The following is a 12,652-nucleotide window of genomic DNA, read 5'->3' as shown; positions in this document are numbered from 1 at the left end:
CTCTTTCCCATTGGTAAGCCCCCTGCCACACCCCATATATCCTATGCTCCACCTTGGGGCCAGCACCCCCTAGCAGAGAGAGGCCCCACCCCTGCCCCTGACAACCTTGAGGCCACCTGTGCTCTGCCCTGGGGCTGGCTGGTTGGGACTTGGAGTCCCCTGGAGGGGGAGAACCACCTCCCCCACATTCGCTGGGCCCCGATGGGGGCTAGGTTCCAGGGTTGCCAACTCAAGCATTTTTTTGTGTTTTGTTCTTTTTTTTCCTGGTAAACTTTTTTTTTTTTTTTACTGACACCCCAACTTTTTTACTGATGCTTTTTCAGTAAGGGAGCAGGATAAGATGAAGAGAGGGAGGTAGATAGAGGTTGGTGGGGCGGCAGAGGGAGCGGTGCTGGCCAGGGAGGGGGCGGAGTGGGGCGGGAGTAGGGCCATCTCACCGCCCGCGAGTTCTTGGCTTCCTTGACGAGCTCCCGGGCCTGCTGCACCTCATCCTGGATGGCCTGGGCTGGGCAGCCCCGCAGAGCCCGTGCCTCCTCCTGCACCCGCACACACAGCCGGCTCAGCATCTGCTGGGGCACAGCAGTGTCAGCACCAACCCCCCACGCCCCTGCTCAGCCTCTTACCCTGCTCTAACCCTGAATTGGGACTGGTGCCCCCTGTAGGGGGGACAAATCCCCCTCCTTTTCCTGCCTTCCTACATCTCCAAGCACCACCCACTCTCTCCCATTGGTGCACTGCCTTGTTACCCTGAACCTGCCTGCACCCCATCCTGAGGCTGGGTTGAGACCGGCAACTCATGGAGGAGTAAGACCCCTCACTTGTCCCACCCTCTAAGTCCTACCCACCCACTGTCTCCCACTGATGAAATACCCCTGCCCCGCCCCATTATGTTCCATGCTCTGCTCTGTGGCCAGCACCCCCTTCTGATGAGAGGCCTCTGCCCCATCTCCTACCTTCCTGAGCCCACCTATGCCTGTTCTAGGGTGGACTGGTTGGGAAAACCTGGTGGGGAAAGACCCCACCCCACCCCAAACCCTGCCCTAGGTCCATAAGGTAACTGGTGCCCCTAGGAGGAAATGACCCTCTGCTCTCCTGGGACTGGATAGGAACTGGTGCCCTGGTGGGGAAAGGCCCCCACCCTGGGACTAGAAAAAGCCTTTTTTTTTTTTAAATGACAACTTTTTATGATCCAACTTTTTTACTGACACTTTTGTTTGTTTGTTTTTGGTGGGGGGGGAGGGCTGGGAGCGCTGGGAACGTTTACTTGCTCGGCGCTGCTGGTAACGATTCCCTGCTGTAGCCGAAAGGCCTGCTCCTGTGAGAACTTCTGGCAGTGCCCGTTTCGGAGAAGACACCACTGGATCTGGAGGTGGCAGGAGAAGAGAAAATATGGTGGGGAGGGAAAGATACCACCCCTCGCCTCCAGGGGGAGCTGGGCCTTGGCTCAAGCCCCAGCACCTACCTTCTGCCACACTTCATCCGTCCTCTCGGGGGTGTTGCGGTAGGCAGCCGTGATGTCACTCAGGGGGAAGGACATGAACTTCAGGGTATAGTTGCTGGGAGGGAAGCAGGGAAAGTGAGAGTTACACCCCCGTCTATCAACCATCGACCACCCCACCCACCACCTGACCCATCACCCGATGACACCCCCATTCATCACCCATCCATCAACTCACCCACCTGCATCCCAGCTGTCAACTCACCCAGCTACACTCCATCCATCCCTCAACCCACACCCCCATCCATCACCCAGCTGTACCACCTTCATTAGCCATCCACCACCCAACTACACCCCATCCCATCCATCACCCTACCTACCACCCAGCTACAACCTATCCATCAACTATCCACTAAACCACCCAAACTACACTCATCCATCACCCCACCAGCAACCCAGCTACATCCACATCCATCACCCTACCCACCACCCAACTACACCCCATCCAACCACTTATCTCCCCACCAATGACCCAGCTACACTCCCATCCATCAACCACCCATAGCCCTACCCACCACCCAGCTACACCCTATCAACCATCTACCACTCCACCCACCACCCAACTACACTCATCCAGCAACCCACCAGCAACCCAGCTACACCCCACCCACCACCCAACTACACCCCATCCATCAACAGTCCATCACCTCACCCATCACCAGCTACACCCCCATTCATCGCCCTACCCACCCCCAACTCTACCCCTTCCATACTTAAGTCTACCAAACCTAATTGACTCTGTTTATGCCATAACCAATGCATGACCCAAATGAACCCAACTACCCTTCTGTCCCCACTTTCACTCGAGTTGTTTAACCAGATTTAAGCTTGTCCAATCAGCCACCCCCATCAGCCAGCTCTGCCTTCCCAGCCAACCAGCCCAGCCCAGAATGCAGCTCTGGCCCCGCAATCACCCAACCCAACCCCTAATCTGACCCAACCCAACCCAACTCAACCCCCCAACCTAGTTCAACCCAGCTCAACCAGCCATATAAATTCCCCGCCCCATGTCTAACTCAATCCAGCCCACCCTGTTCACCCCACGTTCCCAACCCAGCCCCTCAGTACTCACTTCTCCAGGGCACGAGCGATGTCGTGGAAACCCAGGGCTGTAGTGTTGTTCCGGTCCCAGGCAATGCTCCTGTAAAGGCGAGGATAGCTGAGCGGGGTAAGACAGCAACTTTCCCCTGGTGATCCCCCACTCCCCAGTCACCCCATCGATTCACCCCCTGCCCCCATCCCAGGGCACCCTCACCTTAAGGCTTCCCACACTGCTCCCATCCCCACCTGCCCCCCTACCCCAGACAGAAGCCCACCGCAGGGTGCTGTTGATCTGCAGGGCCTTGGAGAGCATCTTGGCACCCAGGTCTTCCATGCTGTTCCCACTCAGATCCACCTTGCGCAGGCATGTGTTACTGCCCAAGGCATTGATGAGGATGGTTGTGCAGGACTTCAGCCGGGAATCAGCCACTGAGAGGGACTGTAGGGACTAGTGTGGATGTGGGGAGGGGTCAGCCCCAGCCCTGCTGGTGCACCTCACTCCTGACCTACTGTCCCATGTCCCCTCAACCTGCCAGTGTCCCTCAGTCCCAGCCCACATCCCCCTATCCCCACCAAGCCCTGCCAGTGCCCCTTACTTCCAACCCGCAGCCCCCTGCCCTTCCTGACCCTGCCGGTGCCCCTCACTCCCGACCTGCACAAACATCACAATTCTGGGGGGTAGGGGAGGGGGAAAACTCACACAATCCTCTTCTTGTATCATCTGCACAATCTTATGAAGGATCTCCTCCAGCATCCTTGGGACATGAAGGGGACAAGTCCAGGGGGTCTTAATAAAGAGGGGGAGCCAGGGATCCATCCCCCAACTCCCTGCCCTAGGCACCATGGAGGTCACCAATCCAGCTCCCAAACCAACCCACCTCAGCCCCCAACCAGACATTTGATCTGGTCCCCAGGACACCAGTCACCCATCCAACAAGTGGTTGCCATGAGTGCTTCTGCCCATCGGGCTGATCTAGGCATATGACCTCTTCTCATGGGTTCAGCATGGTTGCCATGGAGGTCATAACCATCTGGCACAGCTAGGAGGGTTGCCACGGATGCCAGCAGCTATCTAATGGGACTGGATGGATTGCCATGGGGTTTCTGCCCCTCCTATGAGTCTTGCTTGGTTATTATGGGTCTAAGTTGATCTCCATGGTACCCAGCCCCCTGCTAAAGGGTGCAGATTGGTTGGCATGACATGCACAGACTATCATAGGGGTTCAGTGTTCATGGTGAACACCATGGGGGCCAGTGACCTGGGGATGGGGCTAGAATGGTTGCCATGGAGACCAGAGACTATTCAGTAAGTCTTAAGGGATCACTGTAGTGTCTCTGTCCGCCCCAGGGGGTCCATGGGGATCTCTATGGACTGTATCACCTAGGCATTGGGTTCTGAAGGATCACCATGGATTCCATCACCCTGGCAATGAGTCATGAAGGTTGACCATGGATCCCATTGCCCAGGCAATGGGCCCTGAAGGGTTGCCATGGAGATTATCACCCAAGCAATGGGTGACTGTGGAGTCCAGTACCCAGGCAACAAATCTACAAAGGTCACCATGGATTCCATCACCCAAGCAACGGGGCCTGTAGACTTGCCATGGAGTCTATCACCCAGGCAAGGGTTGTCATGGATTCTGTCACCCAGGCAATGGGTCCTAAAGGTTGACCATGAATCCTGTTGCCCAGGTAATGGGTGCTGCAGGGTAGCCATGGTTACCATCACCCAAACAATGGGTCCTGATGGGTGACCATAGAGCCCATCTCTCAAGCAACAGGTAGTGAAGGGTCACCGTAGATCCCTTCACCCAGGCAATGGACCCTGGAGGGGGCAGGGCCTCACCCACCGGGCCTTGACATTAAAGTTCTTGCCCAGCCAGAGATGCTTGATGGCCTTGTTCCTGCCCAGGGCTGGCACCAGAGTCAGCAGGTCTCCATCAAAGCCTAGAGAAGGAAAATCGGGGATATGTGGTCAGGGGTCATGGCCAGGGGGCAGGGAATCCCATGGCCCTGCCCCCTGGGGTTGGGACAGGGTCAGGGGGGGCAACAGGACTTACCATTGTCAGAGAGGTCGAGGCTGCCCACAGCGCCGATGCCCCCCAGCAGCTCCTGCAGGGCCTGTGCCCCTGGTGCCCGCAGCTGCGGGGGTGAGGGGGGAGCATGGGAGGCTAGAGGGCACTGGGGACCCTTGCCCTCCTCCACAGCCCTGCCCCTGATTGCCCACTCCCCTACCCCTGCCCTAAGCCTCTCCTCCACCCCAAACCCCATTCCCAGTAACTCCAGGCCCCTCCCCTTTCTCAAGCCCTGCCCCCAAACCCTGGATCCGATGACCCCAGCCCTGCTCCCACCTCACAGCCACTGAGGTCCAGGTGGATGTCACACAGGTGGGTGTTGGCTGCCAGCCCTTGGAGCAGGGAGCTGTGGGGTGGGGAGGAGAAAGGGAGATGGGAGCAGAGCCTCTGGCAGTCCCTGCCTCCTATCTCAGCCCCGCCCACATGCGGAAGGCTCCTTCTTGTGCCAAGGGGGCAGCAGAGACATCTGCATGTGCCCATGCTCTCATACATGCTTGCACATCCCATCGCTCCCAATGCATGCACTTCCACGTGCTTGCTCACTTGCTCACACATGGGCACACCCCCTGCACATGCTTGCATGGGCCCTCATGCAAGCTTGCACACACCATGGCACATACTTGCACATGTTCCTTCACACAGTGGCACACCCCATCACACCCTCTTGCACATGGCCCTGCACATGCTTGACACACCTCCACATAGGCATTCACATGCCTTTCCACACGCCCTCAACGCACGCTTGCACACACACATACTTGGATATACCTCTACACGCGCTTGTACACATCACCACATGTACTTGCACATGCTTACACACAGCCCCGCACATATTTACACATGCCCTTGCACGTACTCCTTCATACACTTGCACTCACCCCACACACACTTGCACATGTCTCTGCACATACACGCGCGCACATGCATGTGCTTGCACACACCACACACGCACATGCCTTGGCACATTTGCACATGCTCCTTCACATTCCTCTGCACATACATAACACACGTCTGTGATAGCAGCACCCCCACGCATACCTGTGCCCCTGAATCTGCTTACACATGCACAAGCACACACACTTGCACACACCCTCGCACATGTGTGTACTCACCGCAATGCCTCCAGGGGCAGGCGCACGCTGGCCAGGCTGACGTAATTGAGGGCGAAGGCGCTGGAGAAGAACTGCCGCAGCGGCATCACCATCTCCTTGGCTTTCCTGGAGGGACCCCAATGTCACCCCTGACCCGGGACCCCATAGGCTGCAGGGTCGGGAGTGAGGGGCACTGGCAGGGGGCTGCAAGTCGAAGGTGAGGGGCACCGGGAGTCCCAGTACTCACCGGTGGGAGAAGCTGTTCCGAGCCAGGTTGAGGTAGTTGAGCCGGGGGCAGCAGCCATGGAGAAGGGCCCCAAAGAGCTGGCAGGGGGCAGAGACACTCAGGCTGAGCCCCACATAGCCCCTGAGGCCCCCTGCTGGGGGTGGATCCCTCCCCCCCACTTACCACATCAACCGCGCAGTCGGTGCCCGACAGGTCGAGGTGAATGAGACCATTGGGCTGAGCCAGGAAGGAGAATAAACCCTGGGGGGTGCAGAAGGGCACACATGGCAGGGACACGGACACCTCAGCTCTGCTGGTGTCCCTCACTTCCAATCCACAGCCCCAACCCACTTCCCCTTTGGGACCCTCCCTCCTGACCTGCAGTCCTTGCCCTGCTCTGGCCCCACTGGTGTCCCTTCCTCCTGACCCACAGCCCCCTGCCCCCTTCCTCCCACTGCCCCTCACTCCGACCCACAGCCCCTGCACACCACCAGCCCTACTGGTATCCCTCACTCCCAACCTGCAGTCCCTGCCCCGCTTCTTCCTGGTGCCCCTCAATCCTGACCCACAGCCCCTACCCCCACAGCCCTGTTGGTGCTCCTCACTCCCGACCTGCAGCCCCAGCCCCCAGTTCCCCTCACTCCCAACCCACAGCCCCTGTCCTGTTCCAGTCCCACTGGTGACCCTGACTCCTGATCCACAATCTCCTGCTCCCCAGTTCCCCTCACTCCCAACCTGCAGCCCCTGTCCTGCTCCAGCCCCCTCACTCCCAACCCACAGCCCCCTGTCCTACCGGTGCCCTTCACTCCCAACCCACACTCACATGGGCCTCCGGCCCTGCCAGCAGCCCCGGGTTCTTGCTCAGGTCAAGGTGCTGCAAAGAGCTGCTGAAGGCCGGGTTGGCCCCAAGGGGCTGGCACAGGGCAGTCAGGCCTGGGAGGGGAAGGGGGGGCAAGAGGGTGGGGTCATCACCTGGTCACACCCCCAGGCACCTAAGAGGCCATGCCCCCTCCCCCACCCACTTCCTTTATGCCCCTCCCCTGTGTGATTCCCCACCCTCCACCCTCTGCCCCAGTCCCCAGCTTGGCCTCTTGCCCTCCTCTGCCATCTGCCCGCAGACCTTCCCCTGACCCTGGTACCTCGGGGTGTGACCCCTGTCCGGGCCAGGCCGAGCAGCTGCAGCCCCTTAGGCAGGCACAGGAACTGCTGACTCAGTGCCCCGAGACCTGGGGGGCAGCAGCAGGGGGTCATGGGAGCTAGGGGACACCGGGGGGTCACCCCCTCTTGCCCAACCCCTGGTATGTCCCTGAATTGGAGGGGGGGGGGCGCACCTGGGAGGCTGGAAGGAGCTGCAGAGGGCTTTGAGGGGGGTCTCAGGGGACTGGAGAGACTTGGGGGCAGGGGCGCTCTGGGTGGGCAGGGGGCTCAGAACCCAGGGGAGCTTTTGGGGACTGTTTCAGGAGATCTTGGAGGCATTGGAAGTCTTGGGGGGCTAGGAGCATCCCAGGGTGCTGGGGGCCCTGGGGGGTTGGGGGACTGTGGGAGAGGCCCTGGGGGCTAAGGGGTATTAGGAGCCTGGGGATTAGGGGGGGCTTGTGGAGGATCTGGGTGGTTTTAGGGAATGGGGGGCAGGGGAGAGTGAGAAGTCTTGGAGGTCTTGGAGGCTGGAGGGTCTCTAGAAACCCGCAGGAGGTCTCTGGGGCTGTGGAGGGTCTTGGGGGGCTGGGGGGTCTCAGTGGGTCTTGGAGGGATTTGAGGGGTCCATGGGGCCAGGGGGAGCCTGGGGACCTCATGGGCTGGGGCCCTCCACAGTGTTGGTGGGGTCTAGGTGGACAGGGTGGACTGGGGGCTCGGGGGGGTGTAGGGACTTCCCAGGTTCTCGGGAATCTTGGGCGTCTCGGGGAAGGCAGGGGACCCACCTTTGTCGTCGACAGGGTTGCGGGAGAGGTCAAGGCCACGCAGGGCCGAGCCAGGGTTGTCGCCCAGCGCAGCTGCCAGCTTCAGAGCAAAGTCCCTGTGCAGGTGGGGGTGGGGCGTCACCCAGACCCACCCAATGCCCTCCAGCCCCCCACCATAGGGCTGAGGGCCCCTGGGGCTGAATCAGGGCTCCATGATGCCCTGAGCCCCCACCTTGGGGCAGATGTCTGGGCTCAGTCCCCCGCAAAACTGGACCTCCCCTCCCCAGGGCTGGGGGTCAGTGTGTGTGTGGCGGTGGGGGGGGGAGTTACTCACGTTTTTAACCCTGCATTGTCCAGTGCCAGCTCCTCCAGGTGCTGGGACTTGCTGACCGTGTGCAGCACCTGCTCAGCCACCTCTGAGCCCTGCAGATGGATGCGCAGATGGACAGATGGAGCTGGGGGCAACCCCCGGCCCCTTCCCCTCCTCTGCTGGTGGCTGGGGCAATTTGGGGTCCATGGAGGCAAACACAGGGGTGCTGGGGGATGATTTGGAGGGGTGGGGGCAGTCCCAGGGGATGGGGGCAGTTGTGGGGGGATGGGGGCAGCTATGGGGAGCAGTCAAGGGCAAAGGGGGTAGGGGGCACTTGTGGGGGCACTTACCAGGCGCAGGTCCCTGCAGCTCAGCCGGGTGAACCACTGGTTATACGCCAGTGCGGCCACAATTAGAGCCAGGTCCCTGGTGGGGGGTGGGGGGGAAGACATCAGCATCCCCAGAACTGACCCCCACCCCAGCACCCCTCCCAGCACTGTGGGCAGAGCTGGAGGGACCCTCCTCCCAGGGAGATTTGGGATGGAGGGAGCAGGGCAGGGCAGAAAGGGGTCCTGTGGGTCTGAGGGGGGTGTCAGGGGGGCTCTGGAATACCTGGAGAGTCTTGGGGGGTATGGGGGACCTGGAAGGGTCTCAAAAGGGTCTTCAGGGGGGTCTCAAGGGGTCCTAGAGAGTCTGAGGGGGGTCTTGTGGGGTCTGAGGGAGGTACTGGAGACTCAAAGGAATCCCAGGGGACCAAGGGGAATTCAGGGGGCCTTGGGGCATGTCACATGGGACCCTAGAGGCCCAAGAGGTGTTTTGGGGGGTCCCAGGGGACCTGGAAGGGTCTCAGGGGATGTGGGGGTATCTCATGGGGGCCTGATGGGGGCTCTCCAGGGCCATGGGGCCCTCACCGGTTTTCCAAGTGGCTGAAGTCGAGCAGGTTGAACTCCCGCGTGTCCTCAGCATGGTAGATGGTGTCCACATCCTGGGGGGAGGGGCCAGATGGGCAAGTGGGTGGGCCCCCCACAGGCCCCTCCCCTGGCCTATCCCCTTCCCCACCCCACTGTCTCCACTCCTCTCCTTGTACCCACCCTTCAACCAATGACAGCCCAATAATCCTCCCCTGTCGCTTCCCCCCTCCCCTCTGCCCCGCCCCCTCCACAGCCCCAGGATGCTTCACCCCCTCCCCAAGCCACACCCCCTGTCCCCACCTACCCACTGCACCTCCTCACGGCAGCACAGCCCGTTGTAGTCACACAGGGCGGCGTAGGTCTCTGAGAAGCCCCCTGATGGGTGGGCAGATGGACACAGGTTGTGTTTGGCCCCAACCCTGTCCTGGGAAGCCCCTCCCTACAGAGACCCACCCCACCCCACTGGGCAGGCCTCCCCATATCTGGAGAACCACCTGCTCCTGACTCAATGCCCTGTATGCCCTCTCTCCATCCAGCCTTCTGTCCATCCATCTGTCCATGGCATCTCTCCATCCATCCCCATTGCTCCATCCATCCACCCATCCATCCATCCCCTTCCCCTCTCCTCCCCTGCTCACCGCAGACACTGTGGCTGGTGGAGGTGGAGCTCTCTGAGTTGGGGGATGTGTCCCGGGGGGTATCAGGGGTCCGTAGGCACCTGCAGAAGAAGGGCTGGGGGCTCAGATACCTGGGTCCCATGCTAGGCATGCCCCACCCCCTGCAGCACGGTGCCCCCCACTGGCCCTGCTTACCCCGAGGCAGAGCTGGGGAAGATCTTGGCAAGGGCAGAGTTCACATGGCGGGTCACGTGGTCAGCGCTGTCCAGGGTTGGGAATGTGAGGTTGTAGGTGGATTTCTCTGTGTCAAACAGGATCTGAGGGAGTGAGAGAGGGAGAAAGGGATGGATGGGTGGATGGACAGACAGACAGAGGGATGGGATGTGTGGAATAGTGGAACGAGCAACGATGAGCATAGAGAGGGATGGGTGGATGGACAGATGGATAAAGTTATGGGTGGAGGGATGGGGCTATGGAGATGGATGTTGCCAGATAAAAGGATGGATTGCCAGATGGAAGGATGGATGAAAAATGTAGAAATGCATGGGGGGCAGGATGGATTGAAGCTAGATGGAGAAATGGAGAGAGGGGTGAGGTGTGTAGGGATGGATGGACAGATGGATGAGTGGAGCAGTGTGTGGAATGAGATGTGTGGAGAAGGGCAGAAGGACAGACGAGCGGGGGGAAGTGATGGAGGGAGGGTGGATAGAGGGATGGGGGGTGAAAGGATGGAGGGAGGGGTGGAGCTGTGGGGGGATGAGCAGAAGCAGGGAGGGAGGGAAGTTCTGCAGCGAGGAGGAGGCAGGAGGAGGTGGGAGGAGGCAGCCCAGCCTGAGCTGAGCTGATTTGCATCCAGTGCTTCCCACCTTAGAGGTGTCACCTCACCCGCAAAGGCACCCTGGTCATTAACCGCTCACCTCGTTCAGCCCTTGAGGGGAGAGGGAGGAGAGACACCGGCAAGGCCGGGGCCTGGAGGTTTGTAAGTGAGGGTCACTCCAGTGGCGGGGTGGGGGGGAGCTGTGGGTTGTGAGTGAGGGCACAGAACCCAGGCGTTCGGGACGCACCTCTACAGAGATGGGTGGGTGTCCCAGATGTTCTGTGTCTTCACTCCTGACCCACAGCCCCTGCTGGTATGTTGAGGGAGGGGGACATTTTGGGGCAGCAGAGGAGGGAGCTGTGGGGGGGGGGCAACTGGGGGCACTTACTTGACTGGGGGTGAGTTTGTTCATGGTCCGAATTTCCAAGACATTGAAGGAGCTCTCGACCTGGGGCAGGGGAGAGAGGAGTGAGGGGTACGTGTGTGTGCGTCTGTCTCCCGGACAGCTGAGTGGTGTGTGTGTTTGTGTGTGCATGTGTGTGCACGTGCCACCCAGGCACATGGGTTATGTGTGTGCATGCATGTGTACTGGATATTTGGATCCTGTGCATGTGTGTGTACATGTGTCTCCCAGATGCCTGGGTTCCTTGTGCACGTGCTGTGTTGTCCTGGTTCCCAACTCACCTTCGCAGGCACCTTGACCCCAAACAGGTAGATGCGCCAGGCAGTGAGGACCTGAGGATGGAAGGAATGAGATGTACCTGGTCAATGAGCATAGGGAAGGGGTTGGGAGCTCCCATGACCCCCTGCCTCCCAGGCTTTCTGGTGGCCCTTACTCCTGCCCTGCAGCCCCCTGCCCCCCCATCCAGGTGGTGCCCCTCACTCCCAACCCACAGCACCCTCACCAGCACTCGGTCCTCTAGCTTCTTGGGCTTGGCCTCCACCTTGACCCGGACGAGGAGGTGGATCTGGGGCCGGTTCAGAACCTTCCGGATGCTCTCTGTAAGGGGAGAGGGGGGTCAGAACTGGGGTGTGTCACCCTGGACCCCTGCAAGCTCCATCCAACATGGGGATGGGACCTCTATCCTGCAACTGCCCACCTGGTTCCCTCCCATAACCAGCTGCCCTCTGCCCCCAGCTCTGCTGGCGCCCCTCACTCCTGACCCTCAGCCCCCCCGCTGCTGACGGTTCCCCAAACTGGTTGGTCACCAGGATGGCGTGGACAGCCAGATGGACAGATGGATGGATGGAAGGTGGGGGTAGAGGGGCACACCAGACAGATAGGTGCAGGGGTAGGAGGTGCATGGAAGTGGGTGGGGGAGTGGCTAGGGGGGCAGGCAGGTATGGGGGAGTGACGATGGCTGCAGGGACAGTCCTTAGTGGGAGTGGGGGTGCTCAGGGCAGAGATGGGGAGGCTGATGGCTGCTGGGATGTATGGACAGATGGACACATGGAGGGGCAGGGGACTGCTGAGGTGTGTGTCTGAGTGTATGTATGAGACACCCAGATGTCTGTGTGTGTGTGTGTGTGTGTGTGTGTGTGTGTGTGTGAGAGAGAGAGACCCAGATCCCTGGGTGCCTGTCCCCCAGACACACGGCCTGTGTGCATGCATGCACCCGTGCGTGGGGTGTGGGTGTCTGTCTGTCTGTTGCAGATGTCTGAGCTTGGTGTGTTTGTACCCAGGCCTGACCACACTTCCTGTGTTGCAACCCAGCTCAGCAGGCAGCTGCTTCCCCTGGCCCTGTGGGGCCTGGCTGGTGGTTTGAGGGGAAGGGAGGCACAACTGGCCTGCAGGGAACCCAGCTGTCTGGGCCCCTAGCCCCACCCTTCTCAAACCCACCAACCCCACTCCCCTCCCAGCCCAGGCCTCCCAGCACCCGGCCCCTCTCTGCCCTCCCCACCAACCCTCACCCCACACCTAGAGCCTAGGGAGGAACTCAGGATTCTGGGCCTCCAACTTTTTCTCCCCAGTGCCCTCCCAGAGCCAGAAGAGAACCCAGTCATCCAGGCTCCCAGCCACGCCCAGACCCCACTGCCTTTCCCAAGTGGGGAAAGAGCCCAGGCATCCGGGCTCTTAGCCCCCATCCTCTCTCCCAGAAAACACAGGGAATGGGGGAAGGTGGTGGGTACCATGGACAAGTCCAAAGGGGGGTGGGGGGGCTGGAAGG

General features: G+C 60.3%; 1 protein-coding gene across 1 annotated transcript in view; it reads right to left on the bottom strand.

Annotated features, from left to right (window-relative positions):
* The window catches only part of CARMIL3 (capping protein regulator and myosin 1 linker 3), a 33,065-nt gene extending 21,594 nt beyond the window's left edge, over positions 1-11,471 (bottom strand). The window contains exons 1-24 of the mRNA XM_025192810.1: positions 11,390-11,471; positions 11,169-11,219; positions 10,873-10,932; positions 9,863-9,984; positions 9,689-9,768; positions 9,355-9,425; positions 9,051-9,124; positions 8,490-8,565; positions 8,164-8,252; positions 7,851-7,945; positions 7,071-7,157; positions 6,755-6,864; positions 6,115-6,192; positions 5,953-6,029; positions 5,727-5,831; positions 4,891-4,960; positions 4,600-4,681; positions 4,390-4,486; positions 3,240-3,294; positions 2,815-2,987; positions 2,571-2,639; positions 1,463-1,556; positions 1,265-1,363; positions 438-569 (exon numbers count right to left, since the gene is read on the bottom strand). Of these exons, the coding sequence (XP_025048595.1) occupies positions 438-569; positions 1,265-1,363; positions 1,463-1,556; positions 2,571-2,639; positions 2,815-2,987; positions 3,240-3,294; positions 4,390-4,486; positions 4,600-4,681; positions 4,891-4,960; positions 5,727-5,831; positions 5,953-6,029; positions 6,115-6,192; positions 6,755-6,864; positions 7,071-7,157; positions 7,851-7,945; positions 8,164-8,252; positions 8,490-8,565; positions 9,051-9,124; positions 9,355-9,425; positions 9,689-9,768; positions 9,863-9,984; positions 10,873-10,896 (1,959 nt within the window). The 5' untranslated portion in view covers positions 10,897-10,932; positions 11,169-11,219; positions 11,390-11,471. The remainder of the gene's footprint in view (positions 1-437; positions 570-1,264; positions 1,364-1,462; positions 1,557-2,570; positions 2,640-2,814; positions 2,988-3,239; positions 3,295-4,389; positions 4,487-4,599; positions 4,682-4,890; positions 4,961-5,726; positions 5,832-5,952; positions 6,030-6,114; positions 6,193-6,754; positions 6,865-7,070; positions 7,158-7,850; positions 7,946-8,163; positions 8,253-8,489; positions 8,566-9,050; positions 9,125-9,354; positions 9,426-9,688; positions 9,769-9,862; positions 9,985-10,872; positions 10,933-11,168; positions 11,220-11,389) is intronic.
* Between the last annotated feature and the right edge of the window lie 1,181 nt (positions 11,472-12,652).

Source organism: Alligator sinensis, unplaced genomic scaffold, assembly GCF_000455745.1.
Source record: "Alligator sinensis unplaced genomic scaffold, ASM45574v1 scaffold128_1, whole genome shotgun sequence".
NCBI lineage: Eukaryota > Metazoa > Chordata > Crocodylia > Alligatoridae > Alligator > Alligator sinensis.
The sequence above is the reverse complement of the archived record's forward strand: the minus strand, read 5'-3'. Positions and strand labels throughout refer to the sequence as shown.